Source organism: Plectrocnemia conspersa, unplaced genomic scaffold, assembly GCF_051122295.1.
Source record: "Plectrocnemia conspersa isolate PC_06_02 unplaced genomic scaffold, ASM5112229v1 ptg000013l, whole genome shotgun sequence".
Taxonomy (NCBI): domain Eukaryota; kingdom Metazoa; phylum Arthropoda; class Insecta; order Trichoptera; family Polycentropodidae; genus Plectrocnemia; species Plectrocnemia conspersa.
In genome coordinates this window covers 23,638,562-23,653,102 of record NW_028277177.1, presented here as the reverse complement: position 1 = coordinate 23,653,102, position 14,541 = coordinate 23,638,562, and the positions used below count along the sequence as shown (strand labels likewise).

At 30.8% G+C, this 14,541-nt stretch overlaps 1 protein-coding gene across 1 annotated transcript; it reads right to left on the bottom strand.

Moving 5' to 3' along the window:
- Positions 1 to 1,994: 1,994 nt before the first annotated feature.
- Sirt7 (sirtuin 7) lies at positions 1,995 to 12,570 on the bottom strand. Its single transcript, XM_088202023.1, has 6 exons — positions 12,354 to 12,570; positions 6,165 to 6,380; positions 5,991 to 6,088; positions 5,367 to 5,514; positions 5,137 to 5,280; positions 1,995 to 5,064 (listed from the first exon to the last, which is right to left on the bottom strand). Exons 1-6 carry the CDS (start codon positions 12,465 to 12,467, stop codon positions 2,998 to 3,000), a joined length of 2,787 nt encoding a protein of 928 aa, XP_088058149.1. The 5' UTR covers positions 12,468 to 12,570; the 3' UTR covers positions 1,995 to 2,997.
- Positions 12,571 to 14,541: the final 1,971 nt, after the last annotated feature.

The following is a 14,541-nucleotide window of genomic DNA, read 5'->3' as shown; positions in this document are numbered from 1 at the left end:
TTAATAAATTTTATCGTTTTACTTAATACCAGGGCTGTGTAGTCGGAGTCGGAGTTGGAGTCGTGGTGTTTTGGTCGGAGTTGGAGTCGTGATAAATGAGCAACTCCGAGCATTTTTTTAAATTATGAAATTTATGAATTTTTAATTGCGTAATAATGGATATGTATAGCGTATGAATATTAAACGTGTAGAAAAACACCAAAAATACCTGATAAAATTAAACTGAGTCGGAGTCGAGTCGTGTTGTTGGTAAATATCGGAATCGGAGTCGTGTTTTTTTTTAACGACTCCACAGCCCTGCTTAATACAAATTTTATTCAACTAATATTTTTTTTATTGAATTTATTTTATGTACCTAATTTTCTAAATATATCATTATGAATTGGGTAGATGTGGCCTTTTTTGCTTAATGATTTTTTGAAATCCTTTTATTTTTTTTATAACATGAAAATCGTTGACATTATTTTCATTGCTATCAATTATATGCTGGCAAAAAATAATCTTATTAAAATTGAAGTCAGTAAAATTTTTAACGACTTCACACCCTTGGCTACCACAGAAAAATTCTTCAATTGCTGGTTCCAAACTTTGTATTCGAGCAATGTGAGTGTTAATTTATAACATACATATTATAAATATTTTTCGACAAAAATGTCAGATAACATATTCTTGCATTAGCATTAATTAATAAAAAAATAAACTGCAGTATATTACCATCTGTTTTAATTTTAACAAATAAATTGTAACATACATACATATATTTCATACCACACATCTCGTACATATTAAATTATTTTACACACATTCAATATGCATACATTATCGGTTGCACAAAAAGTGTGATTCACTTATACAATATTGCATTTATTACATTTTTTTTATACAAATTTGGATGACAAAGATTCGTCGGCATATTAAAAAAAATAAATACTTTTTATAAATATTTGGTAATAATATAATTATTATATTAAAAAAATTATATACAATTCGTTTCTATTACATGTCATAAGGCTTAAATAATAATAAATAATGTCAAAAAAAAATTTTGTACTATCGGTTACAAAAATACGTTCACACCAATGATGACTTATTCGATATAGGCGTAAACATATTTTTGTTGATAGTTACAGAGTCGAGAAGGAACCCATTTTTAGTTTCCAAATCGGCTCTGCTTAGTGATTTATTAAATTAAAATTTATGATAAGAAAATATTATTACACTAAAATATCACAGAAGAAACTCAACATATTGGCTAGTCGCGCAATTACACAAATGCATAATGAATTTTCATTACTTTATAATAAATAATAAATACAATCTCTAAAATAAACATCAGACTTTTAAAATTGATTAATTAAAAATTTGGATTCTGTAAACGGTGATAGAAAAAAATATATTAACTTTAACATAGGTACATACATTTGACTTTTAGATTAGAATTTTTCAGTAATATTAATATGGACGTTTCAAACATATACAAAATTAATATTTGCAATAAATAATATATCATAATTACTGAAAAATTTCAACCGGAAGAGCAAATCAATATTTCATCTAGTTTGTTCTGCACTACGAACATAATAATATCGTTTAGTATAGATACTTAAAGCCTTATAAAACTGAAACTACTTTTAAATCTCATGACGTAAACGTAAATTAAATAAGCATATTTGACTGAAAAATAAAAAAATAAGGCACATTTTAATCATGTATATCAAAATTATTTAGTATCAGTTCGATACTAACCAATAGTCGTTATGTTAAAAAAATTATACATGCTATTTAATAAAACAAATAAAGCAAAATAAAGCAATTCAATAAGTAGAGAATACAAGTTGTCAAAATAACGGAAACATTTTTAAAAAATCATGCTTCAAAATCGATTTTTTGTTAATTACATATATACTATTACATACGTTAACATTAGTATAAATAGTATAAAAAATATACCTTTACTTTGGCAACTATAACGATCTTTATTATTTTTCTTCCCCTTTTCAATAAGTCAAACAGCTGAAAACGCGATCAATACCAATCGTACTATTAATACTACATGAACCATTATCAAGTACAATAAATTACGCAAACATCGTCATATGTTAAGCTACCATTTTTAAAACTTATACAATAATAATAGTATTTATATGTACAAACAACCGCATTATGTATGTACGTAAGTAATACTATTCGCTATACATTTAATGTACAATTAAAAATATACAGTCAATCTTATTAAGAGATACGATACAGCAAACTCAAAGATCCTTCAATCGTTTACAACAACATACAGACCATAACGCAATCCACGGAATGACAAGATGATTAAAAGCAATCAATACCTTAACTGAACGAACGGTATTGTGGTCCATAAAGCTTAAACAGTCAATTATCAGTATAAGAGATTAACTTTCAGATATATTTATCATAATTTTATTATGAGTGTGTCAATAATAATTAAATATACCAAGATGAGGCAAATGAAAAACTGAAACAATAATTCAAAACATTGCTCTATTATTCTATAACTTGACAGTATGTTATGTATAGTATGAAGAGTGACCGACAGGTGGCATTATAAATCAGCTATTTAACCATACGCATCAAAGTGAGGCAGAACTGTCATTCGTTTTTTGATTATTGAAGAGGTTAAACCCATTGAAATTTATCGACGAACTGAAGTTCAGTATGGCGATGCACGTCTGTCACTCTAGCAAGTATACAAGTGGACTAGAAAGTTCTCGACTAGATCAGACACAACAAGTAGTGAGATTAATCTATAGCAACGGTTAAAAGCATCGTGAAGGAAAATTGCCAAGTAACCGTGAACGAATTAGCCTCATTAAATATTTAAAGTTTCCATTTGACTCATCATAATAAAATGTTTGATCATAAATTAAACTTTACCGATAGAGCTGAACTGATACATTAAAGATGACTGTACTCAAAAATAACTTTGGTCCATAAAACGGTTGAGAAACAATTTTACATTTAAAAACCCTATCTTTTCCGTTTACGGTTCTTTCGAAAACCTTTACCGAACCAGCCCGCTTGTGTTGAACTTTCATTTTCGGCACTACTCTTATCATTGTTAACGCTAATTTGAACACTGCTCTTGAGATCAACGCTGCTTTTGTCAGCGTTAGACTCCTTATCGGCGACTTCCTCGTCGCTGTTGCCTGACTCTTCGTCGCTTTCCGAAGACGTGTCTGTGTCACAGCACTCGCACATGATCAGCTTGCCATTCCGCCACTTCTCGAATCTCTTCTCTGAATTGAAAGCTTCGTAATAGCCGCACATATAAAACCTATAATGTTCATAGCAAAACTTGCACTGTGGTTCTTTCTTTTTCCGCAAGCGCAACCTTTTCGACAATCGCAACTTTCTCTTTTTCGTTTCTTTTTTATACGTCATGTTTGTGCTATTCATCTTTGCGACCTTCGTCGAGTTCTTATCTTGGCATAGAAGCTTCTGAGCGAAACGAATAAAGTTCAACGAGTTGAAAACGCTTTTGAAGTCATAATCCATGTTGAACGGAATAGGATTTATGATGCTATGAAGGCCAGAGTATGCATACTGTAGTTCTTTATGGTTCACCAAGAGTGTGTTCTGTATTATCACTTTAGCGAATGACTCACACTGCTTTTCGAAGAAGTCAATCGGATTGTTTTTGGACGAAATTAAATTTTTTAAATTGTGAAACTTCATTTCCCAGTTTTTATTGAATTCATACAACTTAGAATTGTTCAACGCTGATTCTCTGTCTTCGTTGAAGTTTCTAGATTTGCTTAAATCTATCGGTAAACTCCTTAAATTTATATTGCCCTTCTTTTGAGGTACTGTGTGCGGTTTTAAAAAAATCCTATTAGTCAAATTAGGATTGAATATGTTATTGTTTTGCTTTAGGAACGAAATTGGTAATAACGGAGGATCTAGACAATAATTGACAGGTTTAATATCTTCAATCGACTTAGAATGAATACTGTTTTTCGTATTTTTCTGAAGCAAGTTATGAAAATCTTTACTTTTATTTACAGATTTAATTGAAGTGTATATCTCAGAATTTAATTTGCAGTCACTATCGAGCAAGTTATTCTTAACTTTCGATCTATTATAGCCGTTTGCATTTAATGGTAAAGTTTTCATAAAATCTTCGGTCTGCTCAACACTATTCATCTTTAATTTGGTGTTATTTATAAGTAAAATACTAACATTGCAAATATTGCCATTGAACGTTTTCATTTCTAAATCTACCCTGTCCAAGTCTTCAGAATTAAACTCAAACAATTGAGCTTTTGAATCGCTTAAATCATCTTGATAACTCATCTCTGACCTAACTATTGATTCACTGTTACTATTTAGCTTATTCGTCGAACTACGCTCACAAGAAACTGATATTTCTTCGTAATTGTCCAACGATGCCAAATTAAAATTTGCAGTACAATACCCGTCTGGGACCATATCGCAATTAATATTATCGCATACTTTAACTAGGGATTTAGAATTATTAACTAGAATCGTTTCACTACTATCGTTTCTTTCAAGGCTGAGGTCTTCGGGTTTAGCTACCCCGACGACCATCTTCATCTTAAGAATATTCAGCGGACAATCATCATCGGGATCGTCTACTTCCATTTTCGAGTCCGATTCCTTACATAAATGCGCTTCACTGGGTTTAAACTTAATCAACATAGGTTGAGTGGTAGTGTGCAACTCTTTGGGCGTCAGGTAGCTAGTGTGAGCAAATATTGGATCTTTGAGCCTGTTGTATTTGGGCGTTTCCAAACCCAAATACTCCATCACTAACTTCATCACATTGTCGCAGCGGCCATTAATTTTCAACATAGCTATATCGTCTTTAGGAGTCCACTGTAAGTTTACGATGAACACGGCCGGACGCTTTTTGATGGGTCTATCCATGGCCCAGAGCCAGGGGTACTTTTTCAATACTTTCAAACTTGATCCAAGGCATAATATCACATCAGCTTTTTCGGCGTGGTGCAAAGCTCCTGTCCAGTTCAAGGGCCACTGTGCAACTCCACGTTCGCCAAAATGTACAATTGAATCCTGGAAAATATTCAAAATAATATAAAAAATGATATAAAAATTAATTTCAAATTACAGTGATTTATTTCTTACCTCTAATGAACCACCACAAACATGACATATCCGACCAGTCTTATGAAAATACCTAGCAGTTTTCTCCGTAGTATCAAAGAGCCTCCAATATTGGATATTAGGTTTACAATTTTTACATATTTCTATATACATATTCCCGTGAACCTGAAATGAATTATAAATATTACAAAATGTATTTAAGAGTACTTCACATGGTTTCAATTAGGTTAAGAAGGTTATTAGTAATTTACCTCTGATAGTGCTCTTCTTGGTAAACCAGAACGGAGATGTAATCCATCACAGTTTTGTGACACAACAAATTTTAAATAACGTTGCCTATACAATTTCCATAAAGCCATGTGTGTCAAAGTAGGATCAGCCTGTGTTAAGTCATGTTTTCTACAAAAAATAAATAATTTAAAATTACCTTACATTAATTCTTAATTTTTGGTTTGGCAGAGAACTCAGATAAGAACTAGGTCACTGGTTTATTTGGTTGTTCATTGATCGCTATTTTTTTAAGTTTTAAATGAAAACTAGAGAAAGAACTTTAGAGGGATATGCATTAAAAAAGAAACCACTAGGCCAATATCAAACTCGAAAGAGTGAAAGAAGTATAGTATTCCTCGAGCTGCATATTCAAAGCGCTAAGTAACATATTATAAGAATGCTGGGTGTGATGATGTACGTGTGATACAGCGAGAAAATAATTAAACACAATAGGCTGTAGTGCTGATAAAGAAGAAGAAATAACATATTCTATATGTTTATATATGAGTCCATTTTATAACTTTTCGCTTTTGAAATCTAACTCCTCTGCCGCACCCTATATTTGTTCTATTCACTAGTAATTCATTGTACAATATTAAACCCACCCTATTTGCTTTCCTTGTTGTAACAGGGTCCATATCCCATTTGGTCCTCTATAATCTGGAATATCAGCCGCCGTACTAATACCGGCACCCGTATAAACCTAATCATAAAAAAATTGCACACTGACATAAAAATATACATATCAATCAAGTTACCTACTTAATTTATTCACTTACCACTAAATGCTTTGCTTTTTTCAACGCGCTAGCTAACTTTTTACATTTGCTCCTAAGTACTAATTGATCGTCTTCTACTTCTTTGTTGCGATCTATCATTTCTTGCCGACGGCGAATGCGAAACTTAACCTCTTTGACGATATCTTTCATATTAGACAACAGAGCGATTTCATCAGTACTGCGAAGCGACTCTTTCTTCCGCAATATGGTAGCCACCTGAAATATATTAGTAATGCTTAAGAGTTGAAAATATAAAATAAAGAAGATACATAAAATAATAGCATATTTCATCAATAATAAACAAAATTGAAACAATATTTTTATATTAACTTTTTGCTCGTCCATTGGAATAATAATGTTGGTAAAATTTGGGTCATTGAGTGTAATTTGAAGTGAAAATAATGTCTTAAAATACTCCTTGAAAAAACTCAAAAGATCCCTTTGTGTTAAAAGTATTACACCATTTACCATTAAAGAAATTCGTTGAAAATTATTTTGTTGATATTTGTTGACATGTAATTTGAAAAAATTACATGATTTCCTCGAATTTCATTTATATGTTGTTGGTTCCATAAATTAATATTTGTTTAACTTAACTATCTTATGACTTAAATTGTTTTTTTTTTGCGCTAATACTGATAATTTGTAATGATATTATATTGATAGATAATTTACAATGGGAGTGCAGGTTTTACATGTCAGTTAGGAGGAAAGTTATTTTGAACGGTAGACATTTTCGTGATGATTTCATTTTAATTTTCGAATACATATATTATCATCATGAAAATGATCTATTACTCAGCACAATTTTGCTTGAGAATTTACATAGTTGGAAGATGACTTCAGTCCAAATATATATTCTTTCGATACTAACAATTCTGGTGTAAAATTGTAACTGGAATAAATTTTTTTTTCAAGCAATACATAGATAGAAGACATAATTTATCATAGTTACTGAAAAAAATAAGCAGTATAAATTTCTAAAAGAAAATTATCAAACAGGCAATGAGGATGGATTTTGATAACCACAAATTATATTTGCTTGCTTATTACTGAACTGTTTTTATATGTGGCATCCTAGAACATTCATATACAATAGCGATAAATCAATTCCAGGTGATTTTAAAAATGGTGCTTTTCTGCAACAATGCAGAGTAAATACCCGAGAATCAGTTATTCAAAGTCAATCACCTTTATCTTAAATTTACAGAATCATTTAATCCATATCAAAACATTTGTATTTATTGTCTTCTAATTTTTAAAGAATGTTGATTTTATGTCAGTATATTCAGTCAAATACATTAAATATTCATAAAACTATGTACAGATGATATAAATATTAAGTTGCTAAAAAGAAAATTGCAGTTGATATGATATGGGTGAAAATGAGGGTGATATTTCAATGTATATTTTATGTGTTTCAGAAGTAAATAATTTTTAATGGTTATATCTGGGTTATTTCTTTGCGCTGTTAATGTGCTTCTGATGTATCTTGGGTTGTTACAGCTCAGATGGTGCCTTAAGAGCACCTTTTAAGTTTATGAAATATAGAGACCCTTTTATGTATGTGATATCCGGTGTATATTTTGCAATGATGTAGATAAAGTTCTAAGAACCATGTTTCATAAAAACATACTCTTTTCACCTGAAGCAAAGCAGCGATAAAGTGAATTTTTTCAGTACAGAAATATGAACCCACATATGCCTTGTTTTTATTTAACAGGGAATTATTTTGAGAGATATGTGCATTAAAATAAAAACTTTGTTCTATGAAATAAATTGGTTGTGCATTTATACAAGGTAAAATCTACATATTTTTTCTTCGTAAAAGGATTCGTTACAGAGTTATTCATAAGGTGTTCACTGTTCTGACCAATGCTCACAGTCCAATAGTAATGCACTAACAATTCGTTTTATGGAATAATTATTTTATATATTTATAATTCATCTTAGGTTGAGTATTTTTACCGGAATTGTATTTTTGACTTGACTTTTATGTACTGATTTCTAAACGGTTTAGTATGTGTACTAATTATGCAACTATTTTGAAAGTCACATATGCGTTTTAATTTGTGTTGATATCAGATACTAATTTTTTAATTTTATTCTGAAAAACAGTATCATGGCAATATTCTAGTGAAGAAAGTGATGACGAAATTGGACATGTCGGTCTAAATCTAAAACGAAAAGCCATCAATTTAAATAATAGTGACAAGGAAATAATAACTTAAAACAAATCGTACCACTTCGATAAACTGGAATATTGTATATTATAAACGATAATGATAGTGCGTCATATAAATACAAATATTTATTAAGTGATAATGTTCTGGACAGAGCTAACTGTACAGAAAAAATTGGTCATAGAAATGGGAAAAACACCCAATACGAAAATACCATTATGTATAATCTTTTGTATAAATCAAGAAATAATGATTTTAGCATCGATGGAAAAAAGTGTGCAGTATTTGTTTGGCACTACCTTTTGGTGTAGTTGTTCGGCGGAATTATTTGGTACCCTTGCCTTTGTTTAAGTAAGGTTCATAGTTTTAATGCAAGTGTTTTGGGACTGTTAATAGATACCATTAAATGAAAGTCAGCTTGGATATGAAATATAGTTTAATTATATCGGCAATAAAAAATCCAGTGGACACAAATCGATTAAGTAGATGAGATCCTTTTATCAAGTCTTTCATGATTAATTTCGTTGCAACGATTATGGGTGATATTGACAAACACTTCACGAATAATTTGAGGTAGCAATGTTGGCTACAAAACATATCTGATGGATAAATATCGCAGATCAATATATTTTTTTGTAGTTTTCTGAGAAATACATGAAAATTAGGTAACTACCTCCTAAGTATGAGACTAAATTTGTTGCAATAACTTGCTAATTCGAAGAACAATTTTTTTGTCGGATTAGAAATACTTGCAATTATGAACTTCGCCATTTAAACAGTAGCCATTACAAAAAGGAAATTTGAATAACAAATATTCTGTTTCCAACCCTAATCCAGAAAGTTTATATTCTTGAAGCACAGCGGACTAAACTCAGTTTTTATCAGGAAGTTCCACAAGTCAGAACTTGACACATTTATCACTTTGCTTTCGACTTGGAGCACAAGAGCTCAGCTGAACTCGCACTAACTGGAGCTACGGCTCCCAGAAAACCGAGAAAGTTTTCCACTTCACGCCACACATGGTTCAGCTTGAAAGCAATTTGGAATCCAAGAGTTCAACCTGATCTTCAGAGACAACTTGGAGACTACGGCGAGAATAAACACGTATATATTACGAATTGTTGCGAAATATCAATAATTTATAGTATAAAAAAAATTGTATATATTAGATCAGGGGTAGCCAGCCCGCGGCCCGCTTTATACATTTTTCCGGCCCGCGAGATTCTTTACAATGTACATGTAGGTAGTATCATTATTATTATATTATCTATGTTTACATGTAAGAATAATAGTAAACACAATAATAATAACTCATTATGTTTCAATTTTTCACTTCAAAAAACTGTCCATAATGTATCTAAATCTAATATGGGGATATACAATTTTATATGTGGCCCGCGGAGTTATGTTGCATTTCCAAAGCGGCCAGCAAAATCATTTGGGTTAGCAACCCCTGTATTAGATAAAGTAAAAACAAAGTATTTTAAGTGAGAAAAAAATATACAGTATTTATCCCTAAGATAATTTTCATTGTTATTTATGATATTTTGTCACAATTTTGATAATTTTTCGATACCTCTTTTGTAAAATTCTTGCAGATTTGATTTAAATATGGAATCTAGATGTTTTCAGACATCATATATTAAATTAATATTTTCTTTTCGAAGCGAATGTTCCATAGACTAGAATCAATGATCATCCGACAGTGCTATGTCAGTAAAAACATTGATTCATAGATGGCAGCACAAAACGCTTTAGTTTTTGTGGGTAGATACTACCAAACCCATCATTAAACATCAGAAGTCGTAAAAGGTAGTAACTACTCGTCCCGTGGATTACCAGCAGCAGACAAGGCGGATAGATATTACTCGACTCGTTGGTAAAGCGCTAATATAAAAATAACTGCACGAACTGCAAAGGCTTACACAAAAAATTTTTTTGGGAGTTAGAAGCAAGTACGATAAATTCTTATAATTTATTATTACGAGCAATGAATAATAAAGATAAGATGAGCAAAACAATTATTTGTGAAATACAAAATAGAAGACGTTTTTTGGAAGATGTTATTCAACATCAACAAATGTATTAGAAATTTCATCAAATTATTAAATTAAACGATAAAAACGCAAAAATTGTATTGTACGTTCTGACAAAAGTGTAATTGGAGGACAAAAATAAACTATTTTTGTTGTTGTTGTAACAAGTGCGAATTAGCTCGGACTACATCCGTAGTATTAACCCTTTGAATAGCGAGTTAATTTATACACATTTGTTAATTTGTTAGTATACGCCTGAAGGTGAGTAAATATCACGTATTTTTCCATAATTATTTCTGTTATTTATTTATTATTATTTTATATTGCACTTGTAGTAAATTATATAAAAATCAGTAATTCTCAACGTTTTATTGCTTTGAATTATTTTATTACTTTTTTGTATTAGTATGTTTAAATAGTTTATTTAAACACTTATCTAACATTAAGTTTCGTTAATTTATTTTATACATTATTCGTTTTTTTAATGCAGAGGCTCTCAATATTTTTATGTTAATTTTTTTGTACTCTTTAATTAACTATGATTTTCTATAGAAATACATCATTCATATTAAATCAGATTAAAAAATATTATATAAATATGATTTATTTATTTCTTCAGATATATATGTAAATATATAACTCTTTGGGGTATCTAAAACAGTGAAAGTTCGACCACCGTACATGTACATCGATACCGCAAAAAAGGTTGAACACAAAACAAATACAATAAATATATTTATTTGTGTGCTTTAATATTATATTTTAAAGACACTTTGGCCGGTTTCACATGTGCCGGATGAATTTGCCCGGCTCCGGGATGGCGACGTGTACTTGGGGGTGGTGTTGTATGGGCAGCGTCGGGCCGGCGCCGGGTGAATCCATCCGGCACATGTGAAACCGGCCTTTGTTTTATTTGTGTACTTATTAACAACGCTGAAAACTAAAAGTATACTTCATTTTACAGATTTCTTTATATTATGTTCATTAATATATTCATTCAATACATATAATTTTATTTATTGATAAAAAATTCTCATATTTATTTTTTCCTGAGTTGGCTACCTCTCTATTACAAAATCAGTACTGAATGCAAAGTGTTATTGAAAAGCTAACCAGATGGAAGCAAAATGTAGTGGTCTTAACTAGCACTGTAATTAATGCCTGAAAGACATGGATTATTATTGCGACTGGAAGATCAGAGTTGGTGACATGTTATGGTTCCGGTCAATCGGATGAATAATTAAAATAAAATCGAGCTAGGCGCAACAATAATTTATAATTAATAAAATAGATGTCATGGATTTATAGTCTGATTTGCCTGGTGCCTCGCTACTTACTTAATAGTTGTTGATTATTTTTACTACGTTGTAACGCATTGGGTTAACGCTTGTCATGTTGCGACGGAAGATGTACAATAAATAAATCATGGAATGTATAATATATTGGCAAGAATTGAAAAAAAATATAATAAATCCACTATATTTTGATAAATTTATATAAAAAAAATACACAATATATACAATAAATATTTTCATTCACATCTTGGGAAGCAATGAAGTATGAAAGTCGAAGGTATTTACAAGAGGACTATGTACAGATACAGACATAGTAGATGTGAAAGCACTATTACACAATACGATTTACAGAATTGCTTGCAACCTAATCAGAATCGATTTTTATATACAAAATGATGAATCAAATATTGCGCAATCGTTAAACGATACCGAATATAACATAAAAATAGTCGAATTACAAGCACATAGTGATATTCATAAACACGGGCTACTATTAAATGCGCCATCGCAAAAAGCGCACGTCTTATCTAAACATTAATTTAATAAACAAACATGGAAAAAAAGTCAAACAATAACATCGTAACCTCAAATAAAAATGAACCGTTCAAAAAAGTGGTGGGGGCGTATGAATAAAATATAAAAAAATGGCGGATGAAAAATATCATGGGGGCCCACCTGTTTGAGTTGGGCGGTGCGGGGCGAGGGCGCCGGCGTAGGGGCCTTGGGGGCGTCGCGGCACGCCCTGCGCAACGCCACCCCGCCCCGGGGCGCTTCCCCGTCGGCCTCCATGGCGGGGCGGCTAGCGGCGGCTCCGGAGCCCTACATCACAGCGACGCGAGCGCCGGCCATAGCGCAACGCGACCAACGCTAATAAATAACACACGGCGAGCGCGTTCGCAAACGCGCGCACGGTCGCTACATCGATTAACAATAAATGAACGCTCGCTATTTGTGCGTTTAACGAGACGCACTTCTTCTTTTCATTTTTAATTTAAATAATCATAATATAGCTGGGTTAATACTTGATTAAGTGTCTTCTAAAACTAATAAAAGCTCTTCTGTGTCTTGGAACATAGGACTTCAAATTAAAATAAGAAAATGTCAACCCAAACCAATGATCGCAAAATATTCATTTTATTTATCACTTTAATGCCGTTAAGAATATATATTTTAAATAAGCTTTCAATTAATTCGGTCAAGATTTTAAATGAAATGTTATCTATTAAGGGGTTGCATACCAACCATAATAAATTGTAAAATTCTGTCCTTATTACAAATAAACACGTATACAAAAGGACGTTTTGTTGGCATAGGCAAAAAGGCGATTAAAAATAGTAAAACGTTAGCTTAGTTCTTTCTGTGTTTCATAAAAAGAATGCCGGAAAACATATGTTTAAAATTAGTAATATTAAGTGGCTGATTATGAAATAATAAAAGTCCTTTTAAAAATGTTATTTTAGTATGACAATGGCTGGGCAGCATACTTATCCCGATGGTGACACAATATACAGAATATATCTCTCCGAAGACTTGTATATTCCTGAGTCTAACCACTGTTGCAAGATTTACGCCACCGCAAACGAATCCCACAAGTCTGAAAAAAGATAAATGTTGTCTAATACATCAAATCTAAAACTATTGTATTATTGTATTAGACAAAAGTATTATTTTTAGTATCTCCCAGAATTATCAGCATTGGTCAAAGTATTGAAGACTAAAATGTTGTACTTATTGCTCGTTCAGAATCGCGGCGCGGATAAAAAACATACTTATCATTTACGTTTTAAGATTTATCATTTAAAACTTTGTATTTTGACATACTTGATGATGTCCGGCTTTTGATTCAACTCATACTTTTACTACCTACTCGACGTCATTCAAAGATAAGCTCAATACATAATTATTTTAGCATATATTGCACGAAAGAGAAACAGCAACTTGTACAGGAATACATATCATTGTATATAAATTTGAGTAATCAAGTGTAAAGTAAATGTTGAAATTTTTAATATATAATTATTAATAGTATTCTTACGTATCTTCAAACCGGTATGCAGACCCTTTAACAAATAATTTTATTATTCTATTTTTTAATTCCAAAATTAAGTTAAAAATTATATTTTTTTAATAAAATGGTATTTTTTATATTATGCCATATTGTAAAAAAAATACTGTGATTATATAGTCTACAAATAAACACATTGATTAATCAATGTGCTTATAGCTAACTAAATATGTATTATAAAAAGTATACAAATATGTAATAATTTGGTAACATTTGAAAAACTATAAATATAAACAACAGTCGTTTGTTAATAATAAATATAAAAAAACACATAATTTCAGTTTGAAAAAATTACGTTTCTTTGCATCGGGTTTTGATTAATTTTATTAATAAGTATTAAATTATGTAAATAAATGATTTCGCAATCATCGCAAATTCTGAAAAACTGTTTATCAAATTATTAAGGTAAATAATTATATGATACTTTTTGTTAAAACTTTTTTATTAATTTACAATTAGCACTAAAAGGTTTTATTATATATTTTTTATATATGTATATATTTTACATCTTTTTTTTAAATTTTATAATGAAACTATACATTGCATAATTATTGTTTTTGTAGACTGTTCACAAAAAAGGATATTCTAAAAAAGCTGATAGCTAAATGCAATACTTTTAAAATTTCTTACGTGCTGTTCAAAAAAAAATGTCAACACCAACAAAAACGACAAAAAATAATGAAACAATTAACGACATTGATGTAAACCAAACGATTGAACTCTACCCTGAAGAATCAAATCGTAATGAATCAACAAATATAAATTCTGTTGAAATAAATATAGATCTAGATTTTTACG

Bases quoted from the DNA above. Each gene is read 5' to 3' on its own strand.
- Sirt7 (XM_088202023.1), bottom strand. From the start codon at position 12,467: ATGGAGGCCGACGGGGAAGCGCCCCGGGGCGGGGTGGCGTTGCGCAGG. The intron at 5,515-5,990 runs GTGGGTTTAATA...TATTTTTTGTAG, and splicing joins CAACAAGGAAAGCAAATAGG to AAAACATGACTTAACACAGG. The intron at 5,065-5,136 runs GTAAGAAATAAA...AATATTTTCCAG, and splicing joins TTTGTGGTGGTTCATTAGAG to GATTCAATTGTACATTTTGG.